A 16,372-nucleotide genomic window follows, 5' to 3' on the forward strand; every position below is an offset into this window, starting at 1 on the left:
GCATAGTGATTCAATGGCAGGGACTGAGTTTGAGTTGTAGTTTTGAACTTCCTGGATGGTGCTAACAGTTTTCACCACTAAATGAAGAGTTGGTGATCCAAATCCACCCAGAGGCCCCTCAGAAGAAAGACTTGGTGATCAACTTCCAAAAAATCACATCCAACACTATGGCCCTTTGTCACCCTTCAGGTATAAAACTGAACGTACCCCTCTGTAGTCACAAAGGGTGCCACTGTGTGCAAATCTAATTATGGATAATGAAAGATATTTTGATACCAAAACTAAAACAAACCTACTGCCACTGAGTCAATTTTGACCCTATACAGGAAGGGTGGGGAACCTTTTTTTTTTGCCAAAGCCCATTTGTATATTTATAACATCATTCAATTAACTCACTCCTAGTGAGGAGCCCTCGTAGAATGGTGGTTACATGTTGGGTTTCTAAGTCAGCAGCAAGGTCAGCAGTTTGAAACCACCAACTGCTCGTGGGGGAAAGGCAGGGCTTTCCACTCCCATAATGCATTATAGTCTTGGAAACTCACAGGGGCAGCTCTACTCTGTCCGACAGGGTCTCTATGAGTCAGCATCGACTCAATAACAGTGAGTTGGTTTTGGTTTTGGAAAACGATGGCTGGAATTGCTCCTCTTTGGTGAGGCACGTGATGTTAGCTGGTATTGATGATTTCAAGGACCTTACATGGCCTGTGGGCCAGGCAGTTCCCACCCCTGAAGAAGGTTGGTTTCAGAAGCAGTAAATCTGTACGGGAGCAAATGGCCTCATCTTTCTTCCTTGGAGTGGCTGGTGGTTAGGGACCTCCAACCTTGTAGTTAGCAGTCCAGTTGCTTACCTGACACAGCCACTGGGGCTCCTTTAATTACTTATGAAATATTAGCATATAGAAAAGCTGATTATACGATCTGGCGATTTCTAAAACAGATGGAAATCGAGTTACCATATGACCCAGCAATCCCCCTACTGGTTATATACCCAGAAGAGGCAAGAAACAAACCATGGCCAGACATCTGTGCTCCAGTGTTCACCGCGGCACAGTTCACAATTGCAAGGAGTTGGAAACAACCCAAATTTCCATCAACTGACGATTGGATTAAAAAAACTGTGGTATATACATACAATGGAGTACTACGCATCACTAAAAAGCAGTGATGAACGTATGAAGCACATCGCTGCATGGGAAGAACTAGAGGAAATTGTGCTAAGTGAAGTAAGCCAAGCACAAAAGGACAAGTACAACATGAGTCCACTGAGGCAAGCGTTAAAAAAAATTCAAAAGGGGCATAGAGAAAAAGCTACTGTATACAAACATTCCTGGGATGAGGGCCAGGTAGTATGGCAGGAACCAGACCAAATCCAAGGATACATATGGCAGCCAACTAAAAAGGAGGGGGGTGAGGAAAAAATGAAAAAGAAATGGGTAGCGGGGGCACAGGGCACTAACCCACTCAAGAGGAGGGTATTGTTTATATCTCCACAGGGAAAGAGGGACCAGACTTCAACCCAGTGCTCCAAGATCTGAATGCAACATGCCGGCATCGAGTAGGGAACCAGTGGTGAGGTCTCAGACGCCGGCCCCAATCCCAACTACGTGGACACCTGCCCCTCCCCCCAGAATAATTTATTTCAGAGGACAGCACTTGAAGCTCTGGGAGAGGGACATGTCTGATCAGAGCACTTGGGAGCAGATGAAGGGGGAGGAAGAGATAGTGGAGCACATCCTGGCCTACCAAGCCTTGATGATGATATTCCCGCTCAGAGCAGCCAATCCACAGAGAAGACCACATGGCCGGTTCCACTATGAGACTCGATATCCCTCACTGACCTGTAGCCCTACAGCGGACAACATTGGAGACACAGTGAGGGAATTCCACCCAATCTGATCCCACCTCACCGAGGCAAAACCCGAAGGGCATGGAGCAGAACAGCAAGGGGAGCAGAGCAACGAAGTCCCCAAGGAATACCAAAAATAGACTTTGGGGCCAGGAGTAGGTGCCCCAACAAACTTGACTGGAAAACACTCCTAAAAGCCAACAAACAGTCCTTGAACTAACTGCAAGCTTTTCTTTTCTGTTGTTGCGTTTTGTTGTCATTGGTTTGTTGCTGTTGCTGTTTTGCTTTATTTTATTGCTTGGTTTTGTTCTGTCTTGTTTTTGTGCATGTTATTATCTCCACAGGTCTGTCTAAATAAGATAGGCTGGATGAAAAATCTGGAGGAGAAGACAATGGGACCAACAGTTCTGAGGGGACATGGGAGAGGGGGAGGAGGGGGGAAAGGTAGTGGCGTTAACAAACCCAGGGACAAGGGAACAACAAGTGATCCAAATTGGTGGTGAGGAGGGTGTAGGAGGCCTGGTAGGGCGAGACCTAGGGTAATATAACCAAGAGGAATTACTGAAACCCTAATGAAGGCTGAACATGATAGTGGGAAAATAGGAAAGTAAAAGGAAATAGAGGAAAGAGCTAGGAGGCAAAGGGCTTTTATAGCGGTCTAAATAAAGGCATGTACACATGTAAATATATTTAAATATGAGGATGTGGAACTAGATCTATTTGCATATATGTATAGATTTAGTATTAAGGTAGCAGATGGACATTGGGCCTTCACTCAAATACTCCCTCAATGCAAGAATACTTTGTTCTATTTAACTGCCATTCTATGATGTTCACCTTCCCCACACAATTGCTGAAGACAAAGCAGATGCAAAAGCAAATGTGGTGAAGAAAGCTGATGGTGCCTGGCTATCAAAAGATATAGCGTCTGGGGTCTTAAAGGCTCGAAGGTAAAAAAGCGGCCATCTAGCTCAGAAGCAACAAAGTACACATGGAAGAAGCACACCAGCCTGTGCAATCACAAGATGTCCAAGGGATCAGGTATCAGGCATCATCAGAACAAAAAAACATATCATTGTGAATGAGGGGGAGTGTGGAGTGGACACCCAAAGCCCATTGGTAGGCAATTGGACATCCCCTTACAAAAGGGTCATGGGGAGGATACAAGCCAGTCACGGTGTAGTGTAGCAATGATGAAACATATAACTTTCCTGTAGTTCCTAAATGCTTCCTCCCCACCCCCACCCCCCCACTATCATGATCTCAATTCTACTATACAAATCTGGCTAGACCAGAGGATGTACACTGGTACAGATAGGAACTGGAAATGCACATAACCCAGGGCCGATGATCCCTTCAGGACCAGTGGTGAGAGTGGCGGTACTGGGAGGGAAGTGAGAGGGTGGGGTGGGAAGGGGGAACTGATTACAAGGAAATACATATAACTTCCTCCCTGTGGGACGGACAACAGAAAAATGGGTGAAGGGAGATGTTGGACAGTGGAAAATATGACAAAACAATAATTTACAAATTATCTAGGGTTCATGAGGGAGGGGGTAGCAGGGAGGGAGGAGAAAAATGAGGAGCTGATGCCAGGGGCTTAAGTGGAGAGCAAATGTATTGAGAATGATGAGGGCAATGAATGTACAAATGTGTTTTACACAATTGATGTATATATGGATTGTGATAAGAGTTGTATGAGCCCCTAATAAAATGATAAAAAAGCTGATTGTAAAACACAGTGCACTGTGTGTTATAATTCATTTAATGCATTAAAAAACTTTAAAAGGGTATGTATTAATTTTTTTACAAAATGAGTGCAGAGACCACTGAATGCTGGTGGCAGAAGAAATGATTAGTCAGCTGGCATGAGAGAAGGAAAATCAGGAGCACATTGATTATGTCAATTATAGCTTGGAGACAACTACATTTAGAATGAAAACAGGCAGAAATCTATGAAAAGGAATGACTGGTTATTATTGTTGCTCTGTACTGTGAATTATGTCCTTGGTTGCTATCATGTGGCACCCCATTGGCTTTCCATTTTTCATTTTCCAGAAATAGCTGGGAGTTGCTATTTCTCTTGGATAGAAATATGAATTGGATTCAAGAATTCAATCAGCCCTTGAAAAAACAGTCTTCCTCATGGTAACGATGATAGCACGGAATAATACTATCCGTATGATTGACTACCAGGTGGCAAGGATGAGTCCCCCATCTCCTTAAAAGGAACCCATCAGATTCTAGCTGCTCCATCACACACCTGTGTTCCAATTTAGCATCATTCTTTAGCACTCGGACTTCATCTCCAGAAATTGAATGAATCAATTTACCACAAGCTAAACCCTAACAAGGCACAACAACCAGCGTGGCCAACTCAGAAAAGTATTTAAATGTCCTGCTCTCAGAGCTCAGTGTTCAGATTCCGTAAATTCAGTCTAAATCCCACTTGCCAGAATAAAACGCCTACGTTCAAAGGGCAAAAAGGCTCATGGGAGGTTACTGCAGATATTGGATAACAGATAATGAACAACCCATCCCAAACAAGATGGTCACCAATTGATGTAAACATGGATCAGAAACAGATGCCAGTATCTTATTTAAATCATAAGAAGTGAGAGAAATGTCAATTTACTTGAATATAAAAGTAAATGGTTGTTTCTAGTTTCTAGTTTTCAAAGTCCAAGATTAGTAAATTACAGGTTTACTTGTTTTAAAACCCGGACGATGTGAGTGGTTTGGTAGGTGCTGTCATGCCAGTGCTAACTTACAGAGCGCCTATGTTTAACAGAACTCTGTGCTTCAGAACTGGAGAATTCAAAGAAGCGTCATTATAGTTATAGTTATACCACAGAATGATGGTCTTTTCAGAAACGGTCTTGTTCTAGCTCTGTGGTAGCTCAACTGTTTTCTTTAAAAAGGCACACTTTTTAAGTTCCATATTTTTTGTAAACCATTAAGATCCTGGTGAACAGAGACAAATATTTCTCTTAAAATATACATGTAGATGCTAGTACTTTGTTGTTGTTAGATGTCATCGAGCTGGCTCCAACCTGGCGGCTGGGGCCACTGATGCAGACAGGGTGTCAATCCATCTCACTGAGCGCCACCCCTCCATTTTACCAAACAAGATGTCCTTCTCCAGGGATTAGTCTCTTCTGACAATATGTCCAAGGTACATAAGATGAAGTCTTGACATCCTTTCTTCCAAAGATCTCTCTGGCCTTACTTGTTCCAATGTTAGCAGTGCATGGTACTTTCAATACTCTCCAGCAGCACAATTCAAATGCATCTATTCTTCTATGGTGTTGCGGATGTCAATGGAGAATACCATGGATTGGGTCAAGTGCAAATTACTCCTCAAAGTAAATCCTTGTTCTTCAATATTCTACAGAGGTCTTGTGAAGCAGATTTACCTAATGCAATACATTTTTGATTTCCTGATTGCTGCTTCCATGAGCATCGATGAATCAAAGCGAGACAAAATCCTGACAACTTCAGCCTTTCTCCATTTATCATGATGCTACCTATCGGTTCAATTGTGAGGATTTTGGTCTACCTTACATTGAGATGTAATCCATACTGAAGGCTATCTTCATCAGCAAGTGCTTCAATTCCTTCTCACTTTCAGCTAGCAAGGTTGTGTCATCTGCATACATCACGTTTTAAATAAGCCTTCCTCCAATCCTGAGGCCACACTCTTCTTCATATAATTTGGCTTCTTTGATGATTTACTCAGCATTTGGATTGAACAAGTATTGTGAGAGGATACTATCCTGAGTCACACATTCCTTGATTTTCAGCCGTGCCGTATGCCCATGTTCTATTCCCAGAGATAGCTTTTGTTCCATGTACAAATTCTGAATGAACACAATGACGTGTTCAGGATCCCCATTCTTCTCAAGGTTATCCACAATTTATTATGGTCCACACAGTTGAATGCCTTTGCATAGGCAATGAAACACAAGTAAGTATCTTTCTGGTATTCTCTACTTCGAGGTAAGAGCCATCTGACATCAAGAATGATATCCCTTGTCCTTTACTGAATCAGGCCTGAATTTCTGACAATTCCCTATCCATGTGCGGCTGTCACCACTGTCAGATGATCTCATCTCTCAGTTTATTGTATCATTGTGGTTTGTACGTTGCTGTGATGCTGGAAGCGATGTCACTGGTATTTCAAACGCCAGCAGGGTCCCCCAAAGTGGGCAGGTTTCAGCGGAGCTTCCAGACTAAGAACAGACAACGAAGGAAAAGACTCGGCTCCCCAGTTCGGAGAGGGTAGCTGCTGACAACTTTAGGCATAACTTCTAAGCATGCTGTTACTTACCTATCTTAAAATAATACTGCCCCATTCACCAAGCCTTATCGTCAAAGGAATTGTTCTAAGACTATTGTATTCTGGTTTCAACTTGCTGTAAATTGTACTAATTCATTTTTTGAATATTTCAGAAAGATTGATTAAATCTTTAACATTTCTAAGTGTGTCATTGCTTTTCTTTACTAGATATTCTCTTTATGTAGGATATGAAGCAGGAGTCCCGTTGGGGTTGGGCTTCTAACTATAAGGTCATCAGTTTAAACCTGTGAGCCGCTGTGAAGGAGACAGATGAGGCTGTCTTCCTCTGTAAAGGTTTATACTCTGGGGAACTCTATAAAGGATATTCATGGGTCAGAACGGACTGGATGGCAGCAGGTGTAGGTTTGGTTTAGGATACAAAGGTTAGCTTGCATATTTTTATCTCAAGCTTTAGTAAAATGGTGTATACAGTTTCCATTTATTAAACAAACACGGTAATTTTGTTCCTTCATCCCCTACGAGGAAACAGTCAGGAAAATAATCAGCTTTGTTAAAAGTTCCTCTGAAAACAGGTGGTGCAGACATGTTCAATGGCTAATTGAAAAGTCAGAAATTCAACTCTACCCAGAGTTGCCCAGAAGAAATACCTGAAATCTTCCTTTTGAAAACTCAGCTGTCAAATGCTCTGTGAAGAAATGTTCTGCTCTAGTACACGGGGAACCCTGTTCTGGCATCAATTTGAAAAATCACTCCTTTTTTAAAGACAAAATAGAAATATTACTAAAATTATGTACATAAACTGGGTTTTAAATGGTATTTTAAAGTGATGCGATTTCAACTTCAGAATCTACATGTTTTTATTCAATTTTAGTTTGTGCATATCATTAATATTATCACAAACACAATAGTTTAGTGATTATTTGTATAAGACCCAGTTGACATTAAAATTAACAGAGCAATGCCTGTAGGCCCTTTTTTCTGTCTTATATCAGTTTTATTTCTTTTATATGCTGTATAATTAAGACAAATGCAATAGATATTTCATAGGTATACAGTATAATCATTTTTCACATGCTTTTGTTTACAAAGCACTGTCTAATCTCTTGCAAAGGGAGTACAGGCAGTCTCTGGGTTATGAGAATCCAACTTAGGTCACCAGACATGTGTCCTTTAATGTAAATGTAAATATAAACTACATTAAGTGTAAATTTGCCCTCACTTTTAATGGACATCTACTTGCAACAAATTTTTAACATAATCACCTTTATTTGCTACCCATACAGAGGTAAAGGGAAATTCAGGGAAAAGGCTTTAATTCTTATCTGAACTAAAGTAAGCTACACATAAGTCTTACATACTTGTTCCAATTTACTTACAAATTTGACTTATATACACATTTAGGAACAAGATTTACTTATTACCTGAGCACTTCCTGTACTGCCAAATTCTCCATTCTCTGATGTTGTCTTTCAACATGCTGTATCACATGATCTTGCAGTTAATTAAATCACTTAGTAATAAATGTCTTTCTAGTCAAATAATTATTTCACATACATTATAACTTTTAATATTATAAAATATAATGCTATCTTTATGAATGTTATAGTAGAATGTTGGTTGAGATGACAATGGAAACAGTTGGTATGAACAGCTGTACAAATGGGTACCTTTCATATCAAACACCAGGTAGTCAAATGTTTGTCTTAGTATGTAGAATATAGTGTACCATTCTATGCATACAAAACACTAAAGAAACACGTTTTATTTTGCCATTCTTTAGCAGTCTCTAGGCAGGATTTGTTCTGAACCTCTCAAAAGGGGTTGGCATTAGTAGAATGATAGAAATATAGACTAATGAAGCACAATTGAGAACCAAAACGAAATCCATCCACTCAGCCAGTTGCTCTATGATAAGAACCGAAACACATCAGGGAAATGATAAACTCTAACAAACGGCAGTGGCAAAATCAGGTATCCATTTTCAGAAGACTAAAATGAGGCTCATACTTTACACCAGATATAAAAACAAACCAAAGGTGGACCAGAGACCTATATGTAAAATTAGAATAATAAAGATCATCAATGAAAAAAACAGGGCCAAACTTACCATGGCACAAATAAACTATGCAACATAATGAAACATACAAGCAGCAGAAGACAAACTCGACGACTGGGACTCCTAAAAAGCAGGCACTCATATGCATGAAAAGATTGCATTCAAGAGCAAAAGAGAGAACACCATTTCAATTGACTGGCTGCTCAAAGCACTTGTCATCATGGGGATGACTACATCAACATCACAAGTGCAAAATTCTAAGGATCACGGCCAGCTAAGTTGGCACACAGCTTGAACCTGGTAAATGATAACCTGTTCTAGAGTTCCTGTGGACAGTTTATGTCATGCTCAAAGTTGTCCTGGAGAGCTGTGTCCCCCTCAAGTCACAGTGATTGAGGGGCTCAGCATTATTGTCAGAAGTCTTTCTAGGGAGGGGAGAAGTAGAACTTAAGCCTGTAGTAAAAGCCTACGCTTCTCTTAAGGATGCTATCTGTTACTCTACACAGTTGAATGGTCGGCTCTCGTTGCTGTACATGTTACTTTTCTGCACACGAAATATACAGTGTTTTACTTGTTATCTGAAGTTTGGTCTCTTTTGAAATAAATGTATGTTTAGTAGTTATTTGACACTTAAACCTGAGAAGATCTTTATGAGTAGAAACAGCAAAACCTTCTGATATTTTGGTACCTGGTTCTAAAGCCTTTCATGTGTTGCTGTTAGATGCCCTTGAGTCAATTTCGACTCAGCAGTGTGACTCCCAGGCACAGCGGAACACACCACTGCCCAGTTCTATGCCATCAGCACCACTGTTCTTGAGGCCATTTTTGCAGCCACTGTGTCAATCCATGCTGTTGAGCAAGTTCCTCTTTTTCCTTGCTATTCTACTTTACCAAGCAGGATGTCTTCATCTCAGGGTGTTTCTCTCTTGACAACGTGTCCAAAGTGCATCAGATGCAATCTTGCCAGCCTTGCCTCTAAGGAGCATTCTGACCAAACTTCTTCCAAGATAGATTTCTTTGTTCCATTAGCAGTCCATGGTACTTTCAATATTCTTTGTCAGTACTATATTTCAAATGCATTAGTTCTTCTTTATTCAGTGTCCAACTTTCACATGCATGAGGCAGTAGAAAATACCATGACTTTTGTAAGGCACCCCTCAGCCTTCAGAGTAACTTCCTTGCTTTTCAACACTTGAAAGAGGTCTTGTGCAGCAGATTTACCCAACGCAATGCACCGTTTGATCTCTTGACTGCTGCTTTCATGAGCATTGATTGTGGATCCAAGCAAGGCCTAGTTCAATCTTTTCCCATTTATCATGATGTTACCTACTGGTCCAGTTGTGAGGATTTTGGTCTCCCTTCCATTGAGCTGTAAGCCATACTGAAGGCTACAATCCTTGCTCTTCATCAGCAAGTGCTTCAAGTCCTCCTCACTTTCAGCTAGCAACGTTGTGTCATCTGCATATTGCAGGTTGTTAATAAACCTTCCTCCAATCCTGATACCACACTTTCCCCATATAATTGCGCTTCTCTGATTATTCGATCAGTATACAGATTTAATAAGTATGGTGAGAGGATAGACACACACCTTTCTTGGTCTTAAACCGGGCAATATCCCCTTGTTCTGTTCCTTCAACTGCCGCTTGCCTTTCATAGAGCAACTCTATATCAATTAACACAGGAACAACTGAAGTTAATGTGGACAGTGATATCTGTATACTGTTCAACAGTGCAACAAAGCATTTTATATAAAATGACATCAATACCTATTGGTTATTTTCTTTAAACGCCTAGTATGGTAGGCATTATGAAATGGTTTCCAGATGGGAAAAATAGAGAGTTTGGGTGAGAATTTATGAGTTTCTTACCATGAAGTACATAGGCCTCTCTCTTTTTGTAATTAACTATTTGTTGGGAAATTATCTAAAATTTCACTTTTTCATCTCAGAAATCTAATGTCAGCATCAATTGTCAGCATCTTGCACACATAGAATTTATGAAAGCTGAAGATGACTTATTGGTCCCATTCTCATAATACATTTAAAAGAAGAACTCTTATTGAAAATTGGCAGTTGGAAACCCAAAGTTCTTACACACAAAAGGAAAACCAAATATTTGAGGTAGTTAGTCACCATTATAAATTGATTTTACAGGAAGAAAGTCAATATAGAAGTAAATAATTCTGAAATGAAAGCTATATTCTATAAAAATGGTGGCATTATATGGTTTTTAGTATATTTTAGGTGAAGGTATTAACTAGGTGTTCTTAGAAACTCAGGCTTCGGGATCAGGCATCAAAGAACAAAAAGGGGGAGTGTGGAGTGGAGACCCAAAGCCCATCTGTAAGCAACTGGACATCCCCTTATAGAAGGGTCGCTGGGAGGAGATGAGCCAGTCACGGTGCAGTATAGCACCAATGAAAATACAACTTTCCTCTAGTTCAGTGGTTCTCAACTTGAGTGTCGCAACCCCTTTGAGGGTTGAACAACCCTTTCACTGGGGTCACCTGATTCATAACAGCAGCAAAATTACAGTTATGAAGCAGCAATGAAAATAATTTTATGGTTGGGGGGTCACCACACCACGGGGAATTATATTACAGGGTCGCCGGCCTTAGGAAGGTTGAGAACCACTGTTCTAGTTCTTTAATGCTTCCTCCCCGCACTATTATGATTCCCATTCTACCTGACAAATCTAGCTAGACCAGAGCATGTACACGGGTACAGATACGAGCTGGAAACACAGGGAATCCAGGACAGATAAACCCCTCAGGACCAATAATGAGAGTAGCGATACCAGAAGAGTAAGAGGAAAGGCGGGGACGACAAAAGGGGAACCAATCACAATGATCTACAGATAACCTCCTCCCTGGGGGATGGACAACAGAAAAGTGGGTGAAGGGAGACATTGGTCAGTTTGAGACATGAAAAAATAATAATAATTTATAAAATATTAAGGGTTAGTGAGGGAGGTAGGGTGGGGGAGGGAGGAGAAAAATGAAGAGCTGGTCCCAGGGGCTCAAGTAGAAAGAAAATGTTCTGAGAATGATGATGGCAACAAATGTGCTTGACACAATGGATGGATGGATGGATTGTGATTAAGAGTTGTATAAGCCCCCCAAAAAATTATTTTAAAAAACAGAGCTGTTAGAGCCCCCAATAAAATGATTTTTTTTAAAAAAGAAACTCAGGCTTCTCCTTAATTTGAAATTTTAGTACACAGTTAAAATAAATGTTCAACAGAATACTAGAATATTCTGTCTTTTCACATAGACTGTGAAATGTATCTGGCCTAGTAATTAGTTTCAGTGTGTAATAAAAAAGTAGTGTCCTCCAAAGAATAACAGCACCAATAAAAATCAACAGATGAAATTCACACACAAGGAAAAGCCTCTCCCCAGCCCAAACAAAAGTAGCTCGTTTCTCACGTTACTTTTCCGTCCTGGCCATATTCATGCTCGTTGCTTTTGACAGTGCAGCGTGTCTTTCTGAGGACTTTCATGGCCTGCTGGAGGATTTTACTAAATTATACCTCAGGAGCTGGAGAGAGTTGCGTGTACAGCTGTCTAGCCCTTCTTGTGGAATTGGCCAAGGTGCGTAATGCATATTTTGGTTGTCTTGAAGTGGAATTCTGTGTTTGGAAGCCAAGTTCATTGCATAACAATTCCTGCCACCTGTAGTCTAATGAGTTGTGTCACAGTATGGCTTCGTGATTCTACTCCTAGGCAGCACGTCACCCCTCAGCAGACGGATGCATGCCCACCCCCACTTCTATTCCAAGTTGACAACCGTTCAGGAAACAGTTGATGTGGGGTAAATGAAAACTATGCATTCTCGGTCTAAGAATTAGCTCCAGTATTTCTCAGTCGTGCCTATGGGGTGAATATTTTGGTGAACTGTTTAGGCAAAATATGATAAATCTGAAGGTATATACTACCCTAAGAGATTTAAATCCTGGGGGAATGCAATGTTTTGTGTTTTTCATTAAAAAACTTGGTTAAAATGGTTACCTAAAATATGTACATATGTCTATGGAACTATACTGACCACATATGTGTGATTTTACACTTCATAGACAGTTGTAAACTTGTTATAAGGAAACCATACACTGAAATGTGTATATTCCAGTAGTTAAATAGTAGATGTCTATGGTAATTATTTTAAAATGAAAACCAATATTATGGTTGGATAATAATTGGCAGAGTACTAGCAAATCCTTTAAAAAGTGGATTAAAAATGAAATGCCTTTCCGCTATGTTCTTACATGTCAACCACACTCCTGCTATCAGTAAAAACAAAACAGAACAATGCTCCTGTGATTCTCAGACCCTTCAAATTACTGATGTTGAGAAGTTTTCATCTTTTTCCTTATGCACAATGTGATAAAATGCGAGCATCAGATTTCATATTTTCATCTTGACTCACTATGAACAAGATTGCAATGCGGTCTGACGGCGGACACATTATATTTGGACCTGCTTTCTCAATGTACCCTCTCTTTGTTTGTTCCCTGTAGTCTCAACATACGCACCACTGCCACTGTCCATGCCGAAGGGCAGAGCAAGAGGGAGGCCCTCAGTGAGATGGACTGACACATGGCTGCAACTACAGGCGCCAACACAACTGTGAAGTTAGCACAGGACCAGACAGTGTTTGGTTCTGTTGCACACAGGTTCACTGAGAGACAGAGCCACCTTGATGGCATCTAAGACCACCAGTACTGGCCATGGGGCCATGGGTAAGCACTGAGCTGCTAATGAGAGGTTGAGGCTTTGAACCCTCTAGTGACTCGACTGGTAAAGGATGGGCAGCCTGCTTCCGTAAAGAGGAAGCATATGGGGCAGGTCCACTCTGTCCTGCAGAATTAGGATGAGCCCATGGCAGTGGGTTTGGGTTTGCTGCTGCTGCTGTTGTGTACCTGAGGGAACACAGCATTTCACTGCCTGCATGCCTACCTTCCTTTGCTAAACTGCAAGCTGTTTTCTGAAAGACAGGGAATAAGTTACATTCTCTCTGAGTCTTTCTTCATGAAGCACAAGGAATAGCAAGTCCTTTGTGTTCAATAGATGTTTATTCCATAAAAAAACCTTCTAGACATAATAAAAGAGAATTTAATTTCTATATAAACACAAATGTCTGTGGGTAGACAGTAGTTGGCATATGTGAGATTTAAATGATATGTTTTTCACTCTCCTTGCAATGACAACAACTTACTATGTTTGAGCCTCAGAATCTTCTCTTCTGATTCCTATTTCAGACCTGCCTTTTATTTTAAAGGCAGACAAAGAAGCAATCCGAACGTGTTTCTCTATTAAGCTAACATGGGCATTAGAAGAGCATGTGGCACTCCGACTTTCACTGAACCAGGAGGGATTATTTTGGAGCTGCTAGGGCTGAAGATATTTGAAGCAGTAATTAGAGTCAACCCTGCTTTCCTGTTGCCTGTCTATTTTTCTACTTAAAGGAAAAGAGCTCTTAGGCACAATGACACACATGTTAATTTTTTCATGAGATAAATTGTTCCCCTTTCAGTTGTTTTGGTGGCATCTGTAAAATATATAAATCATCATCATAATAATATTAATTGTGTGATTGATTCAAGACTTATTCTGTGCCATATATTTTATTAACCACTTTACATGTGCTTTGTCTCTTAATGGCTAAAGAATATTACATTACATATCAATATGTGCATGTATCTATATCATCTATATCTATCATCCATCTACCTATCTATCATCTAAAGTAATTACCTATCTATCTGGTAATTCCCCAAGGTCAAACAACTGTTAATAATGAAGAAACAACCATTTCTAGATTGTAAACCTTTGATTGTTTAAAGAGTAGTGTAAAGACCTTATTATTTAAAGTTCTGGGAATCCAGGGACAAAATTTACTTGTCCTATGTTGGATAATTCTGGATCCATGATCTGTTTTGGTGAAATATTTGCATTACTGTCATTGATTTGAAAAATCACATATTTCTAGGTGTATACCTACTTCTCACGTCACTGCAGTTAAGACTCTAAGGGTATTTCCTCTCTATCGAATGGCCAAGGGGTCAACTCATCAGAGGATCAACGCAGTGGATGACTTGTTACGAGTTGAGACTGAATGTTAGAGTTTACAACTTACCAGAGCCTTGGGTTTGGTTCCAGAGCTGGAAGCTGGGGTGGGAGATGGTGGGACAGTGGAGTCGGTGTGAGAGGACAAATTTCCTTGTGACTGATTTAATGAAATTGTCTCCGCTCCACTTTCAGATCCTGATTCCAGCTCCTAGGAAACAAACAAAGAAGCTTTGCTATAAAGGGCATGCCCCTGGTAGGGGCACATTTTCCTCCTCACGCTTCCCCGACACACACTGCAACACTGCACCCTCACTGACAATGGCCGTGGCGAAGGACATTAGCACAATCATGCAATATGGTGTAATAAAATGTGCACTCTTCTGGGGCTCTTCTTTTAAAATCTAACTACTTGATAGGAACAAAAAACTTTGGTAATGTACACTGTATTATGAACTGGGTGGGGTAATAGGGTAGCTAGTTAGCAAACTAGAATAAGAGTTAGAAAAGCTTTGATTCATTCTTGTGTGGTCTCAGGCAAATCACTTAGCATCCTTAGGCAACACAGTGATACTCAGACTTTCTCACAGGGATAGTGTGGTTGCTGAATGTGAGGGCAGTTCTCATTTCTTCTCACCGTTCTCTTTTCTATGTTCATTAACTCTCTAGAGTGACATCTACCACATTGGCCAGAACTGTTTAGTTCAAGTGTCTATCAAATGAACTATAAGCTATCAGGGGCAAAGATTTTGCTTCATTGATCCCCTCATTTGAAAACAGGTATAATCATGGCATGATCTCATAAAAGTTCATAAGGATTACATGCCCTATTAATGCAAAAGGAGTTGCTATTGTGCAAAGGTTAAATGAGTGATTGCCACCCAAGTTTAGGAGCCTTGGTGACTGCTAACTGAAAGGTCAGAAGTTCAAAACCACCAGCTGCTCCAAGGGATAAAAACAGGGTTTTCTACTCCCATAAAGAGTTACGGTCGCAGAAACACACCAGGGAAATTCTACCCTGTTCTATATGGGGAAATTCTACCCTGCTCTATAGGGTCACTATGAGTCAGCCCCGACTTGATGGCACATAGTAGGAGTAGCAGTTGTTGTTGCAGAGTATTAGCAGTAACAAAAGTTGGCTGTTTGAAACCACCCAGGGTCTCCAAAGGGCAACGACTTGGTGACCTACTTCCTTAAACATGGTGGCAGTTGGTATTTGTTAGGGATGATCAGACTCACAGGGATCCAATGCACAAAACTGCCCAATGCTGCACCCTCCTCAAAATCCCTGCCACCTCCGATCCTTGTGTGCTAGCCACTGTGCCAATCCAGCCTGTGGAGGGTCTTTGTGTTTTTCACTGACCTTCTACTTTACTAAACATAATGTCCTCCCTTCGCCAGGGACCAGTCCCTCCGGATGGCATGTGCAAAGTCTTGCCATCCTTGCCTCCAAGGAGCATTCTGGTGCTTCTTCTGTCAATCCCTGGTCCATTATTCTCGGGAAATATCATTACCCAAATATCTTAATTCTTCTTTGGTGTTTCTCATTCATTTTTTAACTTCCACATGCATATGAGGCAATTAAAGATACTATGACATGGGTCAGGTGTACCTTAGTCCTCAAAGTAACAGTTTTGCTTCTTAGCGCTTAACTTTCAATCTATCCATCTCTCTTTCTAATCCTGGTCTGTCCCCCTCCATTATAGATACGTTTCACAACAGTAGGAACTTCACTTGTCTTGTTCACTACTCCATCTGCAGTACTCACCGTAATGTGGATTACGTGAATAGGCTCACTAAGTATTGTTTGATGAAAGAACATTTGGATTAACAGGTATTAATATTGCCACTTCTTTTGTGCTCACAAGGGAAGTTGCTGAATAGTTTCTATTATGAAATTATAAATCACCAATAATATCGTAACTTAATCTTCTCCAATTGGAAAGTACAATCGGCAATCGTAATGACAGTAAGTATAAAAAATGAATCTGTGTGAAATCTATAACTCTAATCAAATTCCTCATGTGCTACTTATTTCACAGAAGGAGCCATCTGTTCTTTTATGTTTAAAAAAGATAAACAACATTTTACTTGGGAAAATTATGG

At 40.6% G+C, this 16,372-nt stretch overlaps 1 protein-coding gene across 2 annotated transcripts in view; it reads right to left on the reverse strand.

Annotated features, from left to right (window-relative positions):
- Positions 1-16,372, reverse strand: part of DLC1 (DLC1 Rho GTPase activating protein) — a 485,036-nt gene that overhangs the window by 321,364 nt on the left and 147,300 nt on the right. For both annotated transcript variants that reach the window (XM_045286620.1, XM_004696181.3), the window contains one exon: positions 14,337-14,477. In XM_045286620.1, the coding sequence (XP_045142555.1) occupies positions 14,337-14,477 (141 nt within the window). The remainder of the gene's footprint in view (positions 1-14,336; positions 14,478-16,372) is intronic.

This window comes from Echinops telfairi, unplaced genomic scaffold (assembly GCF_000313985.2).
Source record: "Echinops telfairi isolate 266 unplaced genomic scaffold, ASM31398v2 ScPeMD7_9;HRSCAF=40, whole genome shotgun sequence".
Lineage (NCBI taxonomy): Eukaryota > Metazoa > Chordata > Mammalia > Afrosoricida > Tenrecidae > Echinops > Echinops telfairi.